This window comes from Haemaphysalis longicornis, unplaced genomic scaffold (genome assembly GCF_048455015.1).
Source record: "Haemaphysalis longicornis isolate Haplotype H1 unplaced genomic scaffold, Haemaphysalis longicornis Haplotype H1 scaffold_6, whole genome shotgun sequence".
NCBI lineage: Eukaryota > Metazoa > Arthropoda > Arachnida > Ixodida > Ixodidae > Haemaphysalis > Haemaphysalis longicornis.
The window spans coordinates 9,578,234-9,603,149 of record NW_027526407.1 but is presented as its reverse complement, the minus strand read 5'-3'; the positions used below and the strand labels follow the sequence as shown (position 1 = coordinate 9,603,149).

The following is a 24,916-nucleotide window of genomic DNA, read 5'->3' as shown; positions in this document are numbered from 1 at the left end:
AATTACAAGTTATAAGGGCTTGTAACGTATGTGCAGTCTTCCAACTTTAGGGACAAGGTCCGAAAACTCAACATATATTCAAGAGTTAACCTATACACTAAGAAGATACATTTTTGCCGAGTTTGCTAAAGCGTTTGCTCGTGGCCCATATTCGGCTTATACAAGCAATGTAACTGAATTGGAAATATATATATGCACCATGGTGATTTGCAAAATATGTTGTTTTGAGATACCAACAGTTACATTCATAATGTACAGTTTTATTCTAGCAGGAAAAATTAGCTGTTCCTAGGGTGTCCCTGCTACGTCACCCACCATCTTTGTTTATATGACTCCTGTTTTGGTATTATTTTTATCGCAGGTTATTCATAGACGAATCTGCGTATTATCGACCTATACCTAACCAGGTTAATTCTGAACAATACCAAAATGGCCTCAATAAATTGTGAAAGTGGGGCTATAGCTGAAAAATAAGAACCTTAGGAAAGAAACGTGTTTCCTTAGCCGTCTGCAAAGGACTTATTTTATTTCATTAACCACTCCATAGAGTCATTGCTAAGGCTCCTAGTTTCTTTGAACTTTTGGAAATTGATAAATTACCTGACCTTTCAAAAACAAGATAGGGATTTTTTAATTAATTGCCCACAATATATTTTGTTTGATGAGTGGTTTCTTACGTCCCGTTAATGGAGATACTACTGTAGTCACGTCACTAAATTCGTTTCAAGCTGAACACTGGAACATATCAATGAGGTGAGATTGCCATCAGTCGTACTCCACGAAAACGCAGCAATCACTGCTGAGCGGGACCGACAACTTTAAATCACGTCAGTGCTCCCAGATTTCAAGCGTTACATAATTTAAACAAAATGCCCGTCTTGAATCTGTACAAACAAGGCAGTGTATTTTACTTCCCACATTTCTTCATAAGCTTCACCATGACCATAAATATTTTACTCCCACAAAACACCACCACGCATTATACTTATGTATGTTTGGACCGCCAAACAAAGATGTCCTAAGTTTTTGGGGATCGTATAAGCAGCGTTTACTCCTGTATTAACCATTCCTGAATAAAATGTTCTCAATAAACCCTGCCATCATTACTAACTGACGAAAATTTGGCTAAAACTATTTTTTTAGTATTTGCAATAAAAGTTCGGAACTTCCACACACTGCGTGAGCCCTATTTGTGGGCGGGCCAATCTCAAGACGTAATTAAATACCCCTTGCCCTGCGGTGGTTTTGCAGCCAGAGAAATGCTTCTCATTTAAGGAGTGGCAAATATTTCCGTGTGGTAATTATCCACTTAGGTACTCCTACAGAGAAAATTCCCTGCTGTGAACTGACCCTAATTCAACGTAAGGTTTCTTCATAGTTGGGTGTACTAAAGATTGCTTGGGAGTCCTTTCACGTGGTTGTTGAAAGCAGCGCTTTTCTAACCCAATATCCTGCCTTTTATAAAATCACACTCACACAAAAAAGTAAAAACGGGGTATTATTCTTTACCATTTGCGGAAGAATAGATCCTGACAACCCACAAGCATTCGAGAAGTTAGTTACTTGTGCCGTTATTAATTGCAATCATCATCAGTGAGAAGCAAATTTTTTGTTTTTAGCTTGGTTTCTAGAATTCACGTTTAATTTCAATATCGCTTTCCAGGGTAATGATCACTAAGTATGCGTCACTAATTATGTATCGTGTTGTAAACGCCTAAGTAGGTGCTAGCTATAAAGCATAGTCTGTGTTTAGCATGATGGGTCTAACCATATTTACCTAAGTAGAGAAGAAAATATTTATACCCATCTGACAGCGACCACTGACAATCGTTTGTTGTTGGGATTTAGTGACACGTCGAACCTGTAAGAAATAAATAGAAACAACGTCTTTCTAATGCTTTTTATATTGTGAAAGCCCGAGGCACAATGAAACCGCATAAACAAGAGAAAGAAACACCAAAATAGATTTTAGAAACAACCGCCTGCCGACGAACATAGCATTGATTTCGAAAACAGAAAATTCACGCTATTGTTCTCGAACCAGGACTCTCACTGTATACGGCACGACAGCATTTTAAACACCTCTGCGTGTACAGACAACTAATATAGGTCAACGTGTATTACAGCCCACGGCGTATACAGTCACAGCAAAGAACATGGTTCAAAATTTTCACTGTTCAGTCATGTCCCCAGTTACAGCATCTCTCATAATATGTGCCACCTATTTATCGTTTCTAACAGCGCAAACTACCTGGCCCCCAATTGTAATTCCACCGGACCAGAGCCTGAAAGCGGTGAGTCACTATATGTAGTTAAACTCTAATTTTTGACTGCGGCCTAATTAACCACCTTATGTAAAGGTGTAAGCGTCATGGACAAAAGAATCATGTATTATACACACTCTAGCGTAAACTTCGCTCTCTTTGTTCTGTATTTGCAATATTTCTTGTGCTCATGATCCCCAATGTGGATAAAAATACCTGGTTGCGAAGAAGCAAGGGGAGATATTAGAAATAATTACAACACAGGAGAGAACAGCATGATGTGGCTGAGAGCGCACAGAAGACACACCACAAGCGCAAGTTTCGAGCGCGTTCGCACCTCCTCGTCCCACCATTGATCAGTTATATCTTGCTTAGCCAGATAGGAACTTGCCTAACACTATAACCTCAAAAATATAAACATATGCCTTAAGAGCAGTTTATTACTTCTACCAGCGCCCTTCCTTTACCAAATTTTAAGTACATTTTTGCTGCATATCATCTTCGCCAAGTTCAAAGTGCTGCAGAATAATACTTTCAATATTTTATGTCATCAACAGCAAAATTACACAAATATTTTGTTTAATTGGTGGTGTACTAGAGATTTCGGAAGTTTGCGCACTGTTCATTGAAAGCAATGTCAGTGCTGCATGTACGTCACTACATATTTTTGAAAAGGTTACGTTTTAGAGTATGCTGCTTTTTTCTGCATTTTCTTAATACGTATACCCTCTGTTTGTGAGAAACCTTCAAAACGTTCATAAACAATAAAAAAATGGTATACATGTTTATTCATCAAAAGGTTGCACATGAACCGTAAGTAGTTGTAACACGATGCACTAGTTCAGCTGCGGCTCCAGCCAAAGCGGAGAAAAGATCTTAAATGTGCGAGGTTTGAACACTTGAAATCTGACTCAGATGATATTTCGCTTGAGAGACCTAAGGAATAGTTTAAAGACAAAAAAATATGAAGACGTTTTTGCAAAATGATAGTGAGAAGCCGGAAAAGACACTGTATCGCCGGTTTAAAAAAATCAGTTTAATTGGTACCATCATTTCACTCGAAACTGCGCTAAACACAAAGAAGGCTCAATGGACGATTGAAAAGGGAAATGGCAATAAAAACATGAACTCTAGTGGCCCGCAGCTTGATAATTGGGTGCGCTTGTAAACAAGCAGTAGAACAGTGTTCCAGTTATTGTGGTTTAGGCAAACAACAATCGATGAACGAATATCTTTACATTTTTTGCTAAGCCTTTATGTCTAAAGTTGGCATTGACACATCACACGACAATCACAAGTGCTGGCTTGTTTTGTACATTTCAACAAGAAGAACGGCACTTAAGAGCAATATAGAAAAAAACAAAACCAACTTTCACCTCCGAGAAAACTAGTGTCTATCTTGGCAAACTTGACGTTTTTAGTGAGTTGCCCCCCCCCCCCCCCCCGGTAACCAGAACAAAACAGGCGACACCACGCGAACCGGCATTGCGTCTTTTGCATACCAGTGTCTTTCTATTACTGAATTTTGAAAGTGAAATTTTTATATCGCTCAAATTTTTTTTAAAAGCAGGCAATATTTTTTTTAAGAGCTGGCAAGAGCAGGCAAAGTTGTGAAGACCACTTCACAACTTTCTCAACAACATCATTTGAAGCTCGTTCCTATCACTAGCCGTAGCCAAAAGCCTGCTAAGTTTCGCAGGTCCTCGCCAGGTGCGTCCCCTTCGCTTGGGGGGGTACATTTATTAATCAAATGTCTTGTATGCAGGTCCTGTAACGGCGTAGCTTCAATTGGCGCTGGTGTTGTCTTTTCACGGTAGGGTAGTGCAACACCATTTCTGAAAGACGTTCACTCCCCGTCTTCTGTGAGTGAAGTTTACTTTACGTTACATGTGATCTCAAGCTCCCGCAATACGACTCCCGCAACTTGCACATTTCTCCACCGCTATTTTTTCTATTTTTCCCGTAATGCTCGCCTTGGTTTCTGGCCATGGTATATTGACCTCGGAAATTCGGCTCCACACGATGAAACTTTAGGACATACTTAAGAACATCGCGCTAGTTGCATTCTTTTTAAAAGTTTCGTAAGGAATGCTCTTAACCTGGAATCTGTTAAGCTGCTGGTTTGGAAGTCCTATCGCGCACAAATGTCAAACTTGGACAGTGCGAATCAATCATTAGGAATGCAAATTGTTTCTACGGCCGAGCCAAAGATGTTATCGGGGCTGTTGCTCTTTCGAAGCATGTACTTCCGCGGGGAATTCTCAGAATATGGCGTACTTTAAATGGTGTACCTGTGATGATGTCAGGGTTCAGGTGCTGATGAAAAAAGAGACTAGCGCGCTTGAGAGGTAGTGTTAACAAAGCCGCACGGTGATTCAGAAAACGGAAGAATACCATTTATGGGAAGACAGACGTGACACAGAAAATCTGAGACAAAAAACTTACGACTAAGGTATTAGTCGCGATAGTCCTAGCAGCAAGAACATTTACCGAGCTATGCAAATCAACAAACAAGATCACATTTCAGGTTGACTGATAGAGCTCTTGGGGTCGCATGTTGCATTTGTGTAAGTACGTGAGCCGAAGGCGATGTCTTCGCAGGCGTCGTAGACACAACTGGCGAAACGGCGCCTTATCGCCTTTGCCTTGACTGCCCGGAAAAGCAGAGTGTTGAAAATCGTGACAGGAACAGAAGACCTGCCGACTGCGAAGTGGTCGCACGAGCAGAGGCTCCCCGGCGCAAAGAACGCGTGCCTCGATATGCCGGAGGAGCCCGGATGGTCCGCCCAATGCCGTGGCGGCCACCACAGGTCGAAACAATGGCCAGGATACTCGGCGCAAAGATCGGGTGCCTAGTGTTCGTGTATGGACGGGTGTCTGGCTCTACGGCGAGGCCCCGTAGCGCCGGAAGGAGGTTTAGTCGTCGCCGCGGAACTGCACGATTACCTTGACACTAGTGCTTGCCCACGCGTCATCAGGTCGCATTCGATCAGCAGCCTTCACTCCAGCCGGTGCCGCTTGGTCCCAACGTTCTAACCTGCTCATGTTCCTCTTCCACGAACCCCTTCCACACACCCTTCTTATACCGCATACGTTCAGGTGTGCGCCTTGTTGTTCCTGCTTACTTCGTCTTCGACTTCTTTATCTTCGAGCTTATCCTGGTATCATCACAGTGCCTCTGACACAAAAAATCACAAAACTGAATTTCAGACCAAAACGCTGTAACATGGTGCCTGCATGCCGACACTTGAATATAACGCCTTTGCTTATTAGAGGTGTACCCCAGGTGCACGGTACCCTGACTTTAGGCTTTCTGCGGCATTTGCAAGCCTGCTTGCGCAAGCAGGGCACTCAGTAAGACCAAGAAACGAAAACAAATAAGTAGACGCTAACGTTGCCTTAGAAAACAGCCCCAAGCCGTATTATTTTGTCAGAAAAAAGAATCAGAAAAGGAAAGATTGATGAGAAATTACCCTGGAACAGTTTACTAGATGCCATGTTGACATATCCATTTGGGCAAGGCGTGTCGCGCCGGCGCGTTCACACCTCATCTAGCAGCGGGCTCGCGAGCGTTATCGGGCGAAAGGCGTCGCGTGTGCACTGATCTTATGCCGTTTTGTCGGAAAACGTCGAGAAAGATTAAATTTTTATTTTTGCAATAAATTAGAGTTATTCGGTACGCGTTCCGGACTACACACCAATTTTATGGCTGAATTTTTAGCAATAGCTCTCGCTCAGTGTAAGGTAGAGCAGCATATTTCATGTATCAACATATTAACCAATTCGATGTCAGTTGTATTCGCGTCAACTTCTTGCGACTGTACATTATTGATTTTTATTCAAGTCACGTGAAAGAGATACGTTTGGCCCCGGTCCCAGGACATACTAACATCAGCGGCAACCAGTTACGGACCATTTAGTAATACCGCTGTCACAGAGCCCGTGCGATTCGGCATACCGGTTCTGTCTCTTTTGCATCAGCAAGATTAAGACGATATTGGCATTTAAACGCTGCTTATACACAAGCACTGCTAAGATTTTAAGAATACCAACATATATAATACATGCGGGATGTTCAATGTTGTGGTTCGGGGCAATGCAAACTGACTTTCACCGAACTGCACCGTGGGACTCCGAGGATAAATGTATATCTTTTTAGAACACGGATTTCCCCTGCGAAGCTGTGTGCGCAGTGCCAGGTCCAGAAACAATCAAAGTTGTTATACAGAATGTGGGCTCGTCTCGGCAGCTAGACAACTGATTTTGAAGGAATCAGTTGACCGTTTGTGGTTGAATCCAACGTTTCCACTCATATTATTTATTGACGCAACAATCTTCGGGCATGTAAAAACGAATATATATATAAACCTGTTCTCAAGCGTAACTTCCGCCTTCAGGTCGGTTGAATTGCTGATGGATGCTAATAATGGGTAATTTGGATTTAATTATAGTGAAGTCTTGTTTTGCGGCCTCTAAGGTGATAACAAAATTTCAAAGAGTGATTTAGCCCTGCTCAATGACCCCTTGTAGGTACCAGGCAAAACTTTTGAGGGTGTCATCATTATCACCACCTTAAAGAAAAAACAAGTTCACGTGATCGTAGTTGGCCAGTGCTTTTAAACACGAACGGCACTCTGGTTCGTGTTCTCTTGTATTGAGCACACGTTCGCTCCGAATATACGTCCTTCCCTTGTCATTCGTGCAAACGTGATAGTATTCACCCCTAGCCAGGCTTTCTCAATTAAACAGTGCAGGGTGTCTATGTACCCCGGGAAATTTTATCGTTTATAGTGTTTGCTGACAGCGCAAAGCCGATGCCTATTGCTGGGCTATTGACTCCTGAGGTTCCGGACAAAAAGGTGCTACACTTTCTTGATATTAAACTGACACTCTCTGAGCAGCATGTATGTTGGGTATTTCACCCGAGAGCAGATAAGGGCCTGTTACCTTATCACGCGGCTCAATCTTAGCGCACAAAAAGAGGCATAGTTAACCTGTGTTTTATGAATTCTCTTCAAAAATTGTTCCACGATTTCATGCAAAGTAGCTACAACTAGCAAACGGAGGGCTCACTAGCTGCTGCGTATCCGGCGGCCACTCTAGTATTGGTAGCGGAGAGTGACCTCAAGTATTTATAACAGAGAAAGGGCCGCTTAGAGGAGGGTGAAAAGAAAAAAAAGTAGCAGTGATTTCATATTTGCACAATACATCTCACCAACTAAGAAAGATAGGCAATCGGATGAACATAAAGGTTGTTTTCTCTGCAGCTAACCAATTGAATAAAATCTGCAAGTTGACTAACCCCTTCCGTAAAGCATCGGTTGGGTGTATAAAAGGACATAGGAAGGCATGTGTAGAATGCGCTGTCGATGTTGCGTACGATGTTCCCCTAGCGTGGGGGAAGCAATATATAGGCCAAACCGGCTGATCTCCTAACGACCGGTTAGGTGAGCACAGAGGGTATGCCAGCAACTACAAGGATGGTCATTTGTCTGTTCACTCCACGGCTGCAGCTGCGTGCCACTGTTTGAGCAATGTGTGGTATGTTAGAAAATAAGAAAGAAAATGTAAGAAAAATAAAAGAGGCAGATTTGATTAATAAATCGGGGTTTTCCTGTGTGCGCGTGCCGTCACTAAGTTTGTCTGATAAGTAGGCAACTTTACGCGCATGGCTGCAACACGTCAGCATTGGCGTTGAGAGTGAGGAGTGAGTGCGGGTAGGCTGTGGATACCTATATATGGGTGTATGCGAAAAAACATCTAGTTGGAAGTTATCGCGGTGTTGTGTGTCCTGTTTCTTGTCCTATTTCTTTGCGCTATGAAATCGTCAAGATAGCCACACCAACTTGCCCAAGAATCCGTACTCGTCACATATCGCACAGCCTGATGCCTATGAGTGTTTGAGACCAGCGCTGGCAACACGTTCAAGCTACTTATATTGTACTTGTTCGAGCTTTGTGTGACCTTCGCTCAAGGAGCTTCCGCCTCGTATTTCATTACGAGCGTTTTTGTGACTACTATTATTCACACGGCAAAGCTTTATGACTGTATTTTAGAAGTATTTAGTGGTGTTCCCAAGAACCACTATGGTCCACAAACTGCAGGCTACTCAGGAATTCACATTTTATGCCTTATTCAGCTTTCTCCTAATGAAATGTACTCGAATTTTTTAAATAAGCATTCTTGAAATATTTTGAATTTACCTCTTTTGTGCTAACTTGTCAGGATATAGCCGTACGTCTCCTAAATACTGCAGTCAAGGGTGTACGTATGCCTTTTCTACAGGACTTATGCAAAAGTGCCGCTGTCTGTTCGAGCCAAAGCTAAAACGCGTGCTACATGTAGCTTAAACGCGTGCTACATGTCTGTTTCTGGTGTCTTCCTGACTCTTTGTCCCACTTGTGCTCTTTCACCGCACGTATTGACTGATGAGTGGTCTGTGGGCTGGTCTACGGTGCCCCTGTACCTGTACGGCTCTGCCGAGATATATTATGCGTCAACAACACAATTGCACACGCACAAAGCCCAGAATTTTACGTTTACCCCCGAAGATAAGAAACCTTCGGTATAGTGCTGTAAACAACGTCAGCGTAATTGCTCAAGTATTGCTTGAGGAATGTAGTGGATACTAGTGTTTTTTCATCATCAAGAAGACAGTGGAGTGTCCCCTGCAGAATGAGGTGACGTAATGATTGTGAAGAGGGAATGCCAAATGAAAAACTTGTTTCTGTAACCTGTTTTCCCTCACTGAAAATTTGTGCTAGCTTGTAATCGCAACTACGATACGATAGGTTCATTCATATAAGATTGTGAAGAGGAATCCTTGGCGAAATGAAACCGGGTATGGCGGTTAACACCCCAGAGAACAACATGGTCAAATAAAATGCCCCCCTCCTGTCCTCTACCACCTTGTGTTTGCGTTACCTTCTCCACTCCGGACTGAAACGGTTGCCCAAAAATTATTTATTGCGCCTATGGTCAAACTAAAGCAGGCAAACGTACCTGAATACACACAAACCCAAACTGCACCTGTTTTTATGTTTTTATTGTCGCCGAAAGGTGTCATTGCAAAGCGTTTTTCTTTTTTTTCCCTAGGACTGTTTTCTGCGTCTTGTCTAATTGCACGATACAATCTACAATACAATAATTGACAAGAAAAACTAGAGACGAAGCGATAGTTGGGGTTCGGTTGTGGTCCCTTATGAGGAATATTCAAGCTCCTTAAAATGAAAATTGGTGTGAAAAGAGAGTGTTTAGGTTGCGAGGATACCTGCTGCGGGAACTTTTATTCGTCGTGGCACGTAAAAGAGTATTTTTTGGCACACAAACAATATCAGGCGCCTAATTGTAGCAAAGTTTGTTAGCAAAGTCCTAAGCCTGTTTGTCAACACAACGGTTGCAGCCTACCCGTTCAAACATCACTTTATATCTCGCTTATGAAACGATGAAATATTTTAAACACCTACCGAGCAATAACGAACTCTAACCTGGTGTATTAGGGACATGTACGCTATCATTCAATTTATTGCTCGCTTCAAGTTGTTTTAGAGCCTCTTTCTCTTTCCTGCGGAATACCGAAGTAGTAACCACAATCAGCGCTGTATTAGCTCGGAGAAACTTGCAGATTTGAAACGAGCAGTTGGTCTTTTGTAACATGTTTGAATTCACACGAATATAAATTATTTTTATAGTACCTTGAACGATGGTCAACCAGATACGATTCGCAGCGCATGCTACGCGCATTCAAGAAAAGGTAGCAGCCTTCACGGCCCTTGCGGCAAATAATACTTTGACTTCTCCAACTTCTTTCCTTTCTCCTTTTCCTTTCCTTTCTCCACCAGTGTGTGTAACATTGAATACAAAAGTGCACGTGAGCATCCTGGACGACAGCACACGCCAGATCACTTTCTCCAGTTAGCGGCTCTGCTTTCCGGTTCAACCCTTCAACACGGCTCCCGAGGGCAGGAGATTTTGCATGATGCCTATTTCCTGGTATTTTATTGTACCCTTCTTCACAGCGTTGTCAATCAAATAAAACGCCTGTCGTTGTCCTGTCTTTTCAGTAAACCTCGTTAATTCGCACTTTTTCTCTTGTATGATTTATGAATTGTAATTTATTGCTTAAGTACTTCAGTCAAACCCAGATTTTCCCTCACTTGACAAAATATAGGTTGGCTCGTATGCGATTCATTTGTACCATGTTAGGCAGCATAGTTGTAACCATCACTAGTGATTGGGTACCTTTAGGACTCTGAGTTATGCTTTCCAGCATTAGGTCTCGGCCCTCATCAAAATAATACATGGTGTTGCCTTCATCACGGGCATTTTGTTCCTATTCTTTATGCCTTTGAGTGTTTTCAGCAAAGAGCCCAACTCACGAAGTTAAATTTGTACCCAAGTCATTGATGTAAATTAAAAAGAGTAAGGGGCATAAAACGCTGCCTTGAGGTAAGCCAGAAGTCACGTCCGAAGGAGTAGAAAAAAATTGTTGGCTGCAGTGAACTGCTGACGGAATGTAATAAAGTTGCGAACCCATGACAATGCTAGATTCACTAACGTTGTTATTGCTTCGCCATTTTATTACATATTGTCAGCTGTTCACTGTAGCCAACAATTTTTCTTCCACTCTTTCGCACGTGACTTCTGGTGTACCTCAAGTCAGTGTTTTACACCCCTTACTCTTTTTAGTGTACGTCAACGACTTGGGTACAAATTTAACATGATGCGTTCGCCTCTTTGCTGATGATTGCGTTATATACCGTAAAATAATTAATTTTGACGGTCATCTAGCCTTTCAAAATGATCTTAATCTGATTTCCATCTGGTGTCACACCTGCCTCATGACACTAAATTTACATAAATGTAAGTTGATGAATTTTAGCCGTAAACTTATAAACTCTGATTTTCCGTATACATAAAGAATACTTTGCTAAAGTAGACTTCATCGTACAAATATCCTGGCATCAATCTCACTTCGAATTTGTCTTCGTCGGACCACATATCTACCATATGCGCAAAGTCTTCTTGATAACTTAGTTATCTACGACGCAACTTGGGGAATTCCCCGTCTAGTGTTCATAAACTAGCTTTTCTAACATTCTTACTTTTACAGCTATAATTTGCGTCTTTTATGTCGTCTCCCCATTAAAACTGTCTAATTGAAAAGATTGAGTGGACTCAGAATCGGGCTACTCATTTCATATCATCTAATACAACCCGTACGCTAGCATCACAAAGAGTAAACTTGAATGCTCCCTTCAACCATTACACACACGTCGCTCCTTAGCACTTTTATGCCTATTTTATATATATATTTACTCCTTGAGATCGTCTGAGTTTATTCTTCGATACCCATTTACCACATCACGTAGGCTGTAGAACCAGTTCAGTGTCTAACGCATTTATGGTACCACGCATGCCTTTAATTTATCTGCCCTCCCACGTGCTATATGCTTTGGAATAATTTCGCCGACGTTATTGCATCTGTTTCATTCCACAAAACCTTTCGACGCCAGGTATCTGATCATTACGCACCATAATGTTTTCACTGAACTTCAATTTGTGTGTACTTTTTATTTGTTATGTTTTTGTCTTTTGGCGATATTCATTATCTCCGAAGTGCTCATGTTGGCTGTGTCTTCAATGCATGCATCTACTTTTGATTGTATATATACCTACTTGCATTAGCTATATTACCATTTTTGTTAACTTGAGTTCATCTTCGTGACCTATGTTTTTCCTTCTTCAAACCTTTTTTTTTTTCTGCGTTTTGACTACAAACTATGTGCTCCCCCTTACGCTATGTCCTTCTATGGGCCTGTGGGTGTCCTGAATAAATACTGATTTCTTATTTGCTCGTCTTCTAAATCTAAGCATTCATGTGCAAGTTCTGTGCCCTGGCCTAAGGTCGCCAGAGTCGAGGATTGTCTAATTTGATCTGACACTTTCATTGCGTCATCCTCGTTTTGGGTAGTGTTTCCTCGTACGTCTGCCAGTGCTTAGATTGCATGTTATGCCAAAGGGAAGCTTTTTTGTGGTTTTTAAACTTCCTTCTGTCTTAGGAGTTTGCATTATCAATGAGATGGTTAACTAAAAAAAGCAGTAAGTACTGCTTGGGCAATCAGTTTTCGTGATTCCGCAAATTCGATTCCAACCTTCATACTCGTCAACTTTGTTTTTCACACATTTTGCTCTTGTTTCATATATCAACTCGTTCTTTTTGACATTCTACTGCTCCTACACCTACTGTTTCCTGCGGTTTATATTGCACGTTTTTCTTGTAACGTGTTTACAACATCTTTTGTATATCTGGATAACAGCAGACGTCTGTTGACAAGGGTTATTTTAAACACACGCTTAGTGTCTGTTACAAAGGGCTGGGGTTCCTATTTTTCAAAAGCTTTCTTTCTTTTTTTTTGAGGTCCAGTCTTAACCTTCCCCTCACCATCTTAAGATCATTGGGTCTAATCTTGCCTAGCACATTAACATCCACCACAATACACGAGCTATATAATAAACGGAGCTCTATTTGGCTGCTGCTATAGAATTGTGGTTTTCCTTGAAACTTTATTCCCGGTTGGTGGAAGACTGCAATCAATATGGTTCCGTCACGTGCTAATGCAACAGCGCAAACACACAGGGTCACAAGATATAAAAATACACGAGCTTGTGCGTTTTCTTTCTTTCGTTCATGGGTGCTCTCAGTTTTGCACGATATCAACTTGCACCAACTCGCTGATTTCGCTACTTTACTGAAGCGATATCACTTGGCTTATAAACCCCGGAAATTGCAACCTATTGGTTATTGCGACCTCCTCTTGCCGAAATTACTAACGTTTCTCTAACTCGCTTGGAATATAATTTAAAAAGAAGGTTTCCGTCCACAATCGTAAATTATTTATTTCCCGTAGCAATACCTTATAAAGTTACTCTGATGTCCTTGACTTTATCCCAATATCTTTAGTTCGGGGCTCAGGCTCGTATCTTAAACACACATTGTTGCTTTACCCTGATCTTAGCACTGCAACTTTTTCGTTAAGGCAAACCATAGCAGTGGTTACTTGATTTACATTGAAGAATTTATTTGCCTTCACTACCTGTTCAGAATAATCATGAACCCTTGCTTGGCTTTTTGCACGCTAGGTTAAGCGAAATATCCTGAAGGGTATGTGGTAAAAAGAAATGTATCAGCGTGGTTTGTGAATAGTGGCATTTTTCTCAGAATCTAATGTTTTCGGGAGGAAAGTGTAGGCACTTTGGTGAGTTCGTATACTACTCTTTGCATTCTCTCCGCAGCCTGCTTTCATTCTCCAAAGGGTACCGCGCATTTTTTCACACTAGGCATAGACAAGAACAGTGCTTCAAGTGCCTAAACAACGTGATCACATTTATTCATGTGCATAAAAGATGCCTTTATAACTAAGCCTTTATAATAACTATAAGTGAGATGCCGAAAACTAGAAGGTTCGTTGAGGTCATGAAAATGCTTCGAAAACCGAATGCTTCGAACTACGCACACGGGTCATGGTGACAACCTCCAACGAAAAGACGAATAACCAGGTCATGGGGGTGAAAAAACAAAACGGCGATTTGCAACAAATTTTCATATACATAAAAAACAGTAATTGCGCTTGTCCTGCAAGATGAACAAAGTACAGGAATAAAGAGAAAGCTGAAGTAGACCTATTCCTGCTCTAACCAATACTGCAATGGATTCCAACGTCGACGAGATACGACAGATCTTGGAAACAGCACACGAAAACAAAAACCCAGTAATATCTTTGGTTCGACAAATACACAGCCTTCAATTACCTTACGTGTAAATTTATCACAGCGCTTCTTTTGGAGTATCCATGCCTTAAAACATTATTGCAAGGACGTGACGGCATGCAAACTTTGTGCGAAAAGTACTCGTTTTGCACAGGCAATTGCTGTGCCCGTACAATTTATCAAACATACCACCTGTGACACAACACAGGAAGATTGTACACCACCTCTAGTAGAGGATAGACCACGTGGTAGATGGTAGATGATAGTTTCTGAATGGTAGATTATAAGCCACATGGCCTCAGGAGCGGAGAGGGCTTTTTTACATCGTTTGTGAGACGCACGCTTGAGTTAATGCTGTTTTTTGTAATGCTTCTTACTGTTCAAAAACGATTATAAGAACGGCCTTTGTAACCACCCTTCGCACACCATTGCCACGGGTAATTGCCACGCCATTATACCATTACCGCATGTATCCCCGGCTGTGAGTCATGAAAAATGAACTTGAATTTTTAAGGTGCACAGCTGGATGAAGATAAATGAATAATCCCTGTGGAAAGCGCTTGAAGCTAATGGCAGTCAAAAGTGCCCCTTACAAATAAAAAGTTTTGGTCCTCCTATGCCAAGCTCACCTTTTCTGTAAGAGATACGTGCGATGGATGCTAATGCTGGTGGTGCGGTCTCCCATTGTTGTCCGCGGAGGTGTTCTAGGAATGGTGGTCTCACGAGTTCGCCGAGCCTACTACTTTCCGTCTGGGCTTCACTTGCACACATGGGCTTTTGAAGGGTGGTGATCGTGATTCTTTTCTTAAGCATGAATCTCCCTTGCCGTAGCCTCATTTAAAAATTCTCGAACTGCCATTGGGGGGACTTTGTACCTGTCCGGAAGAGATTTTGTTCTTTACTCTGCGCAACAGGTGAGGCTTAGCCTTCCGTAAAGGTACGGTAGAATAAGCACGTTTAAAGCGACCTGCGTGTCCTCGGCATAGGTAGTATCAATCTTTTTGCGGCAATTTTTTTCTGCTTTGGAGTACAGAGTTCACACTTTTCTGCGATCCCTGTTTAGAGAAGTCAACATTTATTGACGGCAGATCTCTTCTCATGACAAGATTATGTCTTCTTAGTTCTTGAACCACATCTGCGTACAGTCCTCAGCATCAAAGTAAACATGCATGACAGCTTGCGCTCCTGTTTCCAAAGGTTCAATGCGGCGACATTCCCCGACTGCTTTAACCAGTACTTCAAGTCACGGAAACCTTAACTATGGGCGTTTTTCGGCCCACGTAACTGACCCAACAGGTGATGAACAGTCCTGGAATGTTGAAGGCACGTAGGCATGCCTACACCAGCTAGTTGTAAGCATGTCTACGGCGATCGTGTCTCCTCCTGCCCCTTTGACGTTCCACATATCAAGGGGCCGTGCTCAAGAAGCAGTTCAAGTGAGCGCGAGCCTGTTATGTGGTGAACGGGTGTAATATTCGTATTCGGTGGCCGTGTCGTTAACCCCTTGTTCGGAATAAATATCAGGCAACCTCAACGCTCTACAACTGCAAAACGGTGGAAATAACAGTTCTGGGTTCGTACTTTAGGAAAACTACAAATAAAATAGGAAAACATGTTGCCAACATTAGCTTCTACAGCTACACACATTGTTATTTTAGGGCAAACCTTTGCCTAATACTACCTACATCCGGTAGGAACATCGCTTAGGCGGGTTTTTCCTCTTCACAAAGCCCCCCACCTAATTCTTTCAATTTTTTACGCCACTCACGCAGGCCTACCTAGCTGTAAAAAATCAGAGGCAGATTTCGGACCAACTCTTCGCACATGGCATAAAAGGGAAGCGTATTGTACGCCGCGTACTTATTGAGACGCGAGCTTTAATATTTGCTTGGTTCTTTTTACTGCGAGAAAATGCTTCTAACTCTCACGGGAGCGCTAAAAATATTCTAGCGTTGAACTGTATAGCTACACTTTGTACACCTTGCAACATCTTTTATACGTAAGAAACAACAGACTTGCCTCTCTTCCGGGCTTCTGCCAACGTAAAATTTATGCCTTTTTTTATAAACACCTGCATTTTCTCTCACCCAGGTGACACCATAACCTCAATACACTGAGCCTCTTTGGCTTGCCTACGAGTTACTATGCAATAAAGGATAGAACATGGCGTGAAGAATTGTAAGTGGGCCACTGAAAGATGACTATTGTGACCTGAAAGTATGGTGCCTAAAATGAGCCATTACAAACAATAATCGCGTGTTCGCGGTCTTGCAATTGTGAACAAGTAGCCTTGTAAGACGGATTTGGCTATTTAAAACAAAGAAAAAGGTGGAATAATGTACGAACCTTTGTGTCCTGAAATGAGAGCAGGCGTAACTAAAATAACAGGCAATTAGTTGGCAAGCGAATAAGGGTTATCTGGTTGCCAAATTCCCCGATTATTCGTATAAAGAATAAATAAAACGGCACAACCTTAGTGATTGGTAAGCGTAGCTTGTTGATGAGTTTTCTGTCCTGATTTTGGGTTATCCAGGTTTCGGTTACGCATATGAAAGATATTTGCGAATCACAGCAGGTTTGGTGGAGTCCATTTATGGAGTTATCATTTCGTCGCCCCTTTTTTTCAATCCGATGCCTTCTCTGCGGCTGCTGCAATGCAGAATATATATCACGCCCAAGCTTTCAAATTTCTGAATATCTCGTCAACAGGCTATTGAACCTGGATAGTGTATTTTCTTTTCTTGAAAATCTGGCCACCCGGATCACCGGCCTTCAAAGCCGAAGTCGCTCCTAGCCCGTCTAACCATATAGCCAGTTTGACGGATGTTTCCACCACTCTACTAGAATGCTCTACTACTGGCACAACATGAATCATTTTATCGCCTGAAGTTGAGCTAAACATGTGCGTCGTAGTTATAAATACCTTTTGCGATTCTTTAGGCTGATTGTACCAATACAAAAACGTTTCCTTGTTGTACTCTGAACCAGGCAGAAACATGTTCAAGAATAACAAGCTGAAATATGTAGCGAGCGAATATTACCTCTTAACCGCTTAGAAATAAATAAACACCCGGGTACCACACGTAAATATATACCTTGTTATTATACTTGGCAGCCATTGCAACCGACAAAAAACTGGAATATTTACAATATAGGATACATACATAAATTACAGTGCAATGTTTATACAAACACAGTACATTGCGAGCTTGCTGTACCGAACGGTTGTACTCGAAATATTACGTTCATACAACCAATTGAGATAATCAGGGTTGGAAAAAAACGTACAGGTAATGATAATGGGAAAGGCTGTGTCCGCAGAGGTTACCGTTCTCAGTTATATATCTAGTAAGTATTTGCTTTCCTAAAAATGGATATGCACTCCATTATAGTTATTGGCCGAGATATATTTAAGCAAATGCTCTCCTATTGTGCACTAATTTGCCCTGAAGTTTACAGATTTACCTCTTTTTTGTACATTTACCAAGTGTAGTATTCGAATTTAGTGCGATCGAAACAATAAATCTTGCACGTATTTATGCCAGAAAATTGCAAGCGTCGTATACGATATGCCGGTCTTAGAAAGCTAATACGCGCACCGAAAAAAGTTGGATAGAAAACATACAGTTGCGTCAAGTGATTTCAAAATCACACTTAAAATTTATCTAAACATTTAAATAAAAATTACTTTTTTACACAGAAGCCCACACCAGAAATTTATAAGTAGCAAGCAGTACAAATTTAAGTTTATTCTTTCGACCTACTTCCTAAGCTCTGTGTTCTTTTGGGGTAAAATGTACGAGGCGTATAAAAACATCATGCCAAGCATGTGGGTTATAACATACAAGTTGCTTCTCAAGTTCAGATGTTTGGCAAGGTTCTAAAATTAGAATTTTTATAAAATCGCAATCCCCGATCTTTTTCAGTTCTACTTTACATATGAGGCCATTTGGGTGTACAATCGAACAACCAAAGGACCCCGGGTAATGTGTCAAGTAGATCTGGTTCACCATTGGAATTCCAGCCACATTTGGTTTAAAAGAATGTTTCTGGTCTATCCGTACAAGTAAGTGTTGCAACGGTATGCTTTCAATAACAAAACTAGTCAGTGCCTTCTCTAACATTTCTTTATATTCTTTCAAGGATACGAAACAAAACTATTGAAGAATTGCTGGGGAAAATTGTTGACTGGCAACGGGAACCGGGTGGCACAATAATGATGGTTGGTTTTGCAGGTGATGTACGAGGGTTCATTTTATACATTTTGTTAATACTTTTGTGTACATCATTCACCTTGCAAAGGAAAACGTTCCTGCTTCCGCAACAGAAGCAGAATTTTCTGCTTTCACTAATATACAGGGTGATGAAAGTTAGGCGGAGAGGTATTTTTAAAATTAGACGCTTAGATGTACGTGAACACCGCCGCTACAGTAACGTTATGCGCCAAGAGAGACACAAAATGAAGTGGTAACAAATGATGTCGGGGGCTTAATTAACTAAAATTGATTAATAACTTTTCAAGTGCTACAGTAAGCACGCATGTTTGTATTGAAAAGTTAGAGGTATCGTGCTTCCACGCTGTTTTATTTGGCAGAAATCCTCTAGCGTATCCGTACTCTTAAATATCGTACTTAGAGGTTTAATTTTCGTTCGCATGATTACGCAGGCAACACAGTGAAGATAAGCGTGAAGCTCCACCCTTTTATGACAAGCCTGCTGTGTACGTTGTTTAGTTGGACAATGGGGTGGAGGCATAAACAAAACTGATAACAAGCCCCCTTTCAGTCTTGGCTGGCGTTATCGCAATCTGCAGTACTCGGAACCACTATCAATACAGAACAAATGGGAGGAGGTTTGCGCTGGTCGTCGCTGTGTAGCATGCGCAATCATGCGAACGGCAATTAAACTTTGCAGTTTAATATCTCGGAGTACGAATGCACTAGAAGAATTCTGTCAAATAGAACAGCATGGAAACACGATTGTCTCTAACTGCTGAATAGAAACATGACTGCTTACTGCAGCAATTAAAAAGTTAATTATTCAATTTTAGTTAATTTAGCCACCAACATCAATAATTTGCACCTCACTTTATTTCCACCTGAGTGCATAACCTCACTGTAGAGGTGGTCCTCACGTAAAATTAAACCCATAATTAAAAAAAAACCTGTCGACTTCACTTTGATCACCCTGTATATTTTTAATGCGCTCTGCAATTGGGGCTGTACTGCTAAGAGGTTACGCAATATTATGAACAAAGTGATTCGGTTTTGGTGGAAACAAAATTCGTGGGTTTTTTCTTGTTTCTGGCTGGAGAAGATTAGCTTCAATTTATGCGTGAACTTTCCGAATGGAGTTATTCGTTTTGTACAGGCACAATGCACTGACGTCGAGTATTTCTATGTGGTTGCGACTGAACGTAGTTACGTCGACAAAGCGGAGGTGCTCTTCGATTCTGTGGCACCGAATTTAGGTGTAGGGGTAGTTGCCTAAGCCACCACTTTAGCATTAGCGCGAAAACGTTTGAGTGGAGGTGCATCCCGCGAAAAAAAAACTCGACCAAATGAGGGTCAGCTACCTTCCCCCTTTATCGTGAAAACGGAGGGCATTACCTGCGAACAGAAAAGGCAGAGGAAGAAAAGAATTCTAACCAATGCTGCTATGCCACCGTGGTAGGCAATAGAGGAGTGTGTATAAAGGTCAGAATGGCTCAATAATAGACATGGAGGTACAACATATGTTTCCGGGGAACACAGAGAACATGCAATATGAAGCACGTTCAAAAGACTATCAAATTGCGTTTCCTGTAAAGCAACAAATGCCGAATACACTGTGGTTCGTTTTTGTGGGCCGTACAGCTTGGTTTCCGTTTGATAGCTTTAATATTTTTAAGCATACACAAATCACCATGGCAACTCCTTAAAATGACGTAAGTGCAAATATTAAAAATAATATTGTTCTTATTGCGAGCTGCCGGAAAATCTATACTACGAAAATATTCGACACTAACAAAAAATTCTTAATACCACTGTAAGTTACGGTTCTATTTTGCCATTTAAAGTAGTTGAAGAGTTTTTTGTCCTACTTCGTAACCAGGGAATCGTAAAGCTGCTTAGGTGATGGAACTTGACTTGCCTGAAGAAAAGAGCTATCAAAAAATAATTTCCCGTTATTATTACCTGGTGTTCGCTGAAAGCGTAGGTAACATGTCCTATATTTTGAGCTACTTCATTTTTCTCAGTCCTGTTTTTTTTTGTGCCCATGCACTACGGATTTTGAAAATATATTTATGGAAAAGACAGCTACTAATGTTAGCGATGCTTTTCACCCCAATCTTATTTGTTGTTGTGAATTTTATAAGTGTGTAGTTAGATTGTCTTAACCCTTTTAAGAAAGTCGCACCAAGCTCTCTTCGTTTTACAGTAAGTAAGCTCAACATTCACCCAGATTTAGTGTTAGAAATAAATTATTTTTTTCAATAGCTCACAATTCGCTTATGTCCATTGCTATAACGTCTAACTTCTAGTAAACGCTGGTGTACCTTAGGAAGAGATACTTTCTTTACTCTTTTTATTAGCATTGATGTTTTGAGGAGCCAGTAACCATCAGCTTAAAACAATTTGCTCTGATTTCGCCGTTTCCCCAGAGAACTGAAATGTAATTAGACTGTGTAACTCTAAGTAGACCTGCAGGCAATTTCAAGCTGGAACTTCAAAGTGAAATTGACACTTCACATAAACGAATGCAAACTAATGCTACTGTCACGTCGCAAATATTAACCATTCTTCTTAAGTACTATTATGAAGCTTGAAAAAAGGAACATTGCATAAATACTCCAGTGTTATAGTCACTTTCTATCTTTTTTTAAATACCCAGGTTAGCTATAGGAAAGGAAAGGAAAGGAAATGAATTTATTTGTCCTGAGTCTTTACAGGGACGGGAGCAGAGGCTATAGGCTTTGCAGCGTGACAAGGGCCTCTGCACCTAACTACATTGGATATACAGGGCACTTATTAACAATAATACCATATGATATCGCAGCATTTCACTCAATAACACACAATAACAATTCACACAATTACACAGTATAGGTTAAAAAACATTGGATTTCCCTTAAAAAGAAGAAAAGGTGACTCATATACTTCTAAAATCTCGCAAAATTGCAGAGTAGAATTTCACAACAAACTTAAGATAGGCATTCACATAACAGTTTATCACACATTCCACATTAATCAGTAAAGCATTTTAAGTGCACATACTTTATTATAAATATTCAATGTCATGGCATAAAATGATGCACTTCATTTGGGTTTTAGAATGAATTGACTGGTGTCTATGGGACCATGTAAACGAATTATTAAGGCAGGTGTTGATACTCGACGTGCTGTTTACCGGAACTGGTCGTCACTGTTGGGGTTTTCCTGTACAGATGCCGCATGTTGTATTTAAAATTCTTATTTTCTGGTGTGTTCTGAAAACTCTTAGGATGATTTTGCTGAACCCATTGTAAAAGCCTAAACTAATATAGTTGTGTTATTTCTAACATCGAGTATTTTTAGAAAAGTGGCTTAGTTTTTAAGTCCCTGATGAGGCCATGATATTGTTCGAAGGCTCGGAGGACTCTTTTTTGCATTACCAGTAGTTTTTGATAATTAGTTTGTGTCGTAGTACCTCATACCATGGTAGAATATATCATTTTTGAATAAAATAGTGCATTATACAATTCCGTGTGTAGCCATTTTGGTACAACTGGGCTGAGTTTGTATAAACACCCCGCCGTTCTACTAAGCTCCATAGTTAATTTTTTGTATATGTGTGTTCCATGTCAAGCCTTCGGTAAACCATACGCCTAAAAACTTCTGACTACCTACCTGTTCAATTTTTCTGCCCTCAAACAAAATGGTTTAATTATATAAACGCGGCTTATTATTAGGAGCAAATACAATGTATTTGGTTTTACTGACTTTTAGTTGTAGTTTGTTTACACTAAGCCATCCAGACAGCTGGTGGAGGTACTTATTAACCTATTGTTCAAGTTCTAGAATAGATACACTGCTAGTATAGTATCGCCAAAGCTCATTGCGTGTTCGGGTACACAAGAAAATGCCCATATGAGGCCACTATCTTGCCACTACGTCTTGTAAAAGTCGCTACTATGGTGTAGGGGCTCGTGATTATTACCCTGTTTTTATTTTTACGTGTGCGGACTCTTGTATGGTCCTTGTACCATTTAAAGTTACCGAAGCTTCTACTACCTGTTATAAAAATGATTACCTCTTCTGCTTTTATTGTATGGCAATTTCGTAACGCCGCCCTTTTTGCTGAATGTTCCTGCCTGTAAATTAACCTGTCAATCATTGCGCCTTTTTAAAAATATCCGCTGGATCACTCCCCTTTGAATGCCATTTGGCTGACGGAGGTAAATAAAATAAAACAATTAGTAGCCTAATTGCGCAACATATATTTGTGCGGCAGCTGTCAGTTTCTCGAGGTGAATTCAATTACGTAGCTCTAAGAGTGCACTTTGAAGCCATCAGTTTAAAGCGGGCTCGGTGACCCATGGGTGTTTCAGAGTACTCTGTATGGAACAGTGCTTCTTTATGCATATAAACGAAAGCTTGGACTTACAAGAAACCATGAAGCGTGCGGGTATCCTTGTGGACTCTTGAAGAGCTTTGGCAATCCATCAGAATATTATGTTACACTTAAGCATATATTGCATCGCGGTGTGTTCTGTATGGGTGTGGTCTTAAGTAGGATGGCCACATTTGGATTACAGAAAATTATTTTGTTATCCAGGAATCTTTGCAAGGATGTGTGACCATTTAACAGACGTATGCATAGTCTAAGCGAATAGCAAGAACCCGTGGTGCTTTTTTTTTAAACAGAACAAGATCCCTTCAAGCCGTTTCAATCTGAGCAGGTTTTGTACCGAGACGTGGCCTCTGTTTGTGCAGTGTTTTTAGTAAACCCCATGTCCCCTTACACAAGTAAGTACATTTTTGTTTACCTTTTCTAGCATCAAAACACACAAATTCCCAATGCGCAGCCCAAAAATTTCGGAACGCCCCTACCAAACGAACACTTAGGTTCTTGAGTAGCAATCGATAAATTTAAATCTCTCGATGTCTACTATATATATATCTATATATATATATATATATATATATATATATATATATATATATATATATATATATATATATATATATATATATATATATATATATATATATATATAGCAGAACAGAAAGATACGGGACGAGGGGCTCGGTAAAGATACATATCAAGGTTGCAGTAGTCATTGCCAGTGCTATTCGGCCTTTTTCGAAATATTTAATAGGGCCGAATGACGTGTGCTTGTCACGTTTCTTTGATACATTGATAAATAAGCGAAAATATAAGTCGAGAAAAAATCCGCCGTTTTTCCTGGAGCGGGACTCGAACCCAAATCTCCGCATAACCGGTGCGGTGCGTTCGCCATTACGCTATCCCGCAGCGGCTTCTCTCTCGACTTTAAAGCGGGGTTTTATATTTACAAGAGCTCTGAGGCCGGTCAACTAGCGCCGCCCCTCGACTACCGCGGGAGACGTAGAACGTCTTCTTTCCCAGCGGCCGCCACGTAGACCATGATCGGAGGTCGGGGTTACCAATTGGCATATCCGAACTGCTGGAGCCAGTGCCTCGTAATGCATGTAGCAGAATAGAAATATACGGGACGAGGGACTCGGTATAGGTACATAGGTACATGGTATTATGAAAGGACAGGGTTGGCTGCACACACTCTTCAGGAGGTGTGGCAATTGTCGCCCGGGAATCCTTAGCCTGCCACCCTGTCACTGTGAACACTGTCCTTGAGGCTGTAGCAATCCGTACGATAATATTAATAGGCTGATAACGGTATGCTCCATTTACATTCCTCCTGATGTAGCACTTACGAGCTCTGACTTCGAGGCGCTGGTTGACCAGCTGCCCTAACCATACATTCTAACAGGCGACCTTATTGCTCACAACTCTCTTTGGGGCTCTTCTCGCACGGATGCCCGAGGTCGCCTGATAGAGAAATTCCTTACATCTTCTGGAACATGCCTTTTCAACAATAAACAGCCTGCATACCATAACATAGGTCACAACACATACTCATGTCTTGACTTGGCTATTGGCTCCGCAGTTCTCTTTCCTCTTGTCGAGTGGGGAGTGGGAACTGACCCATATGGCAGTGACCACTTCCCCACCTCACTAACATACATAGGTAAAGGCCCATGCAGTCCATCTTCCCATAATAGGTTCAATGAAGCACGAGCTAACTGGAATACATTTACAGAGACATCCAAACTACACCACACATCCATAGGACACCTACACGTTGAAGAAGCTACCCAACTCCTCACGGCGCACATCCTCGACGCCGCCGAAAAGTCCATTCCCCACGCCTCTGGTGCCCCGCGCAAGCACAGGAGGCCGTGGTGGAATGAAGACTATAGGCGGGCGCGAGAGGCCCAGATCAAGGCGTGGCGTATCCTTCGTCGGTACCCCACGTCGGGTAACCTTATTAAATGCGAATGCACTTCTTAAGCGACCCTGAATCACGCGTCCACCGCCGTTCGTCAATCCGCACCACATACCCACTTAGGGCGATTGGCCAAGAAGAGTTCCTAATTTCTTTAGCACATACCCGTTTTGGGGCGATTGGCCAAGAGGAATTCTTTCGCATCACCCATGCATTCCCACTTCCCCATCGACGACTGCTGCTTCGCCAGGAGCGGAAGTCGGGGCGAGTACTGCGGTGTCTACCTCGTAGGTCACGTCTACGCGAACCTCGTGTCGCACGCCGTGTCCACCTCGCCGGTCAGGGACGAGTCGCCGTACAGTGCCGTCTACACCGA

General features: G+C 41.6%; 1 protein-coding gene across 2 annotated transcripts in view; it reads left to right on the top strand.

The window, feature by feature from the left end:
- The first annotated feature begins 2,041 nt into the window (after positions 1-2,041).
- LOC144142225 (uncharacterized) overlaps positions 2,042-24,916 on the top strand; it is a 70,657-nt gene continuing 47,782 nt past the window's right edge. Inside the window, exons 1-5 of one of the 2 annotated variants that reach the window (XM_077673585.1) lie at positions 2,042-2,294; positions 16,125-16,211; positions 17,960-18,099; positions 18,177-18,268; positions 22,919-23,020. In XM_077673585.1, the coding sequence (XP_077529711.1) occupies positions 18,020-18,099; positions 18,177-18,268; positions 22,919-23,020 (274 nt within the window). In that variant the 5' untranslated portion in view covers positions 2,042-2,294; positions 16,125-16,211; positions 17,960-18,019. The remainder of the gene's footprint in view (positions 2,295-16,124; positions 16,212-17,959; positions 18,100-18,176; positions 18,269-22,918; positions 23,021-24,916) is intronic. The other variant, XM_077673583.1, reaches the window with a different exon arrangement.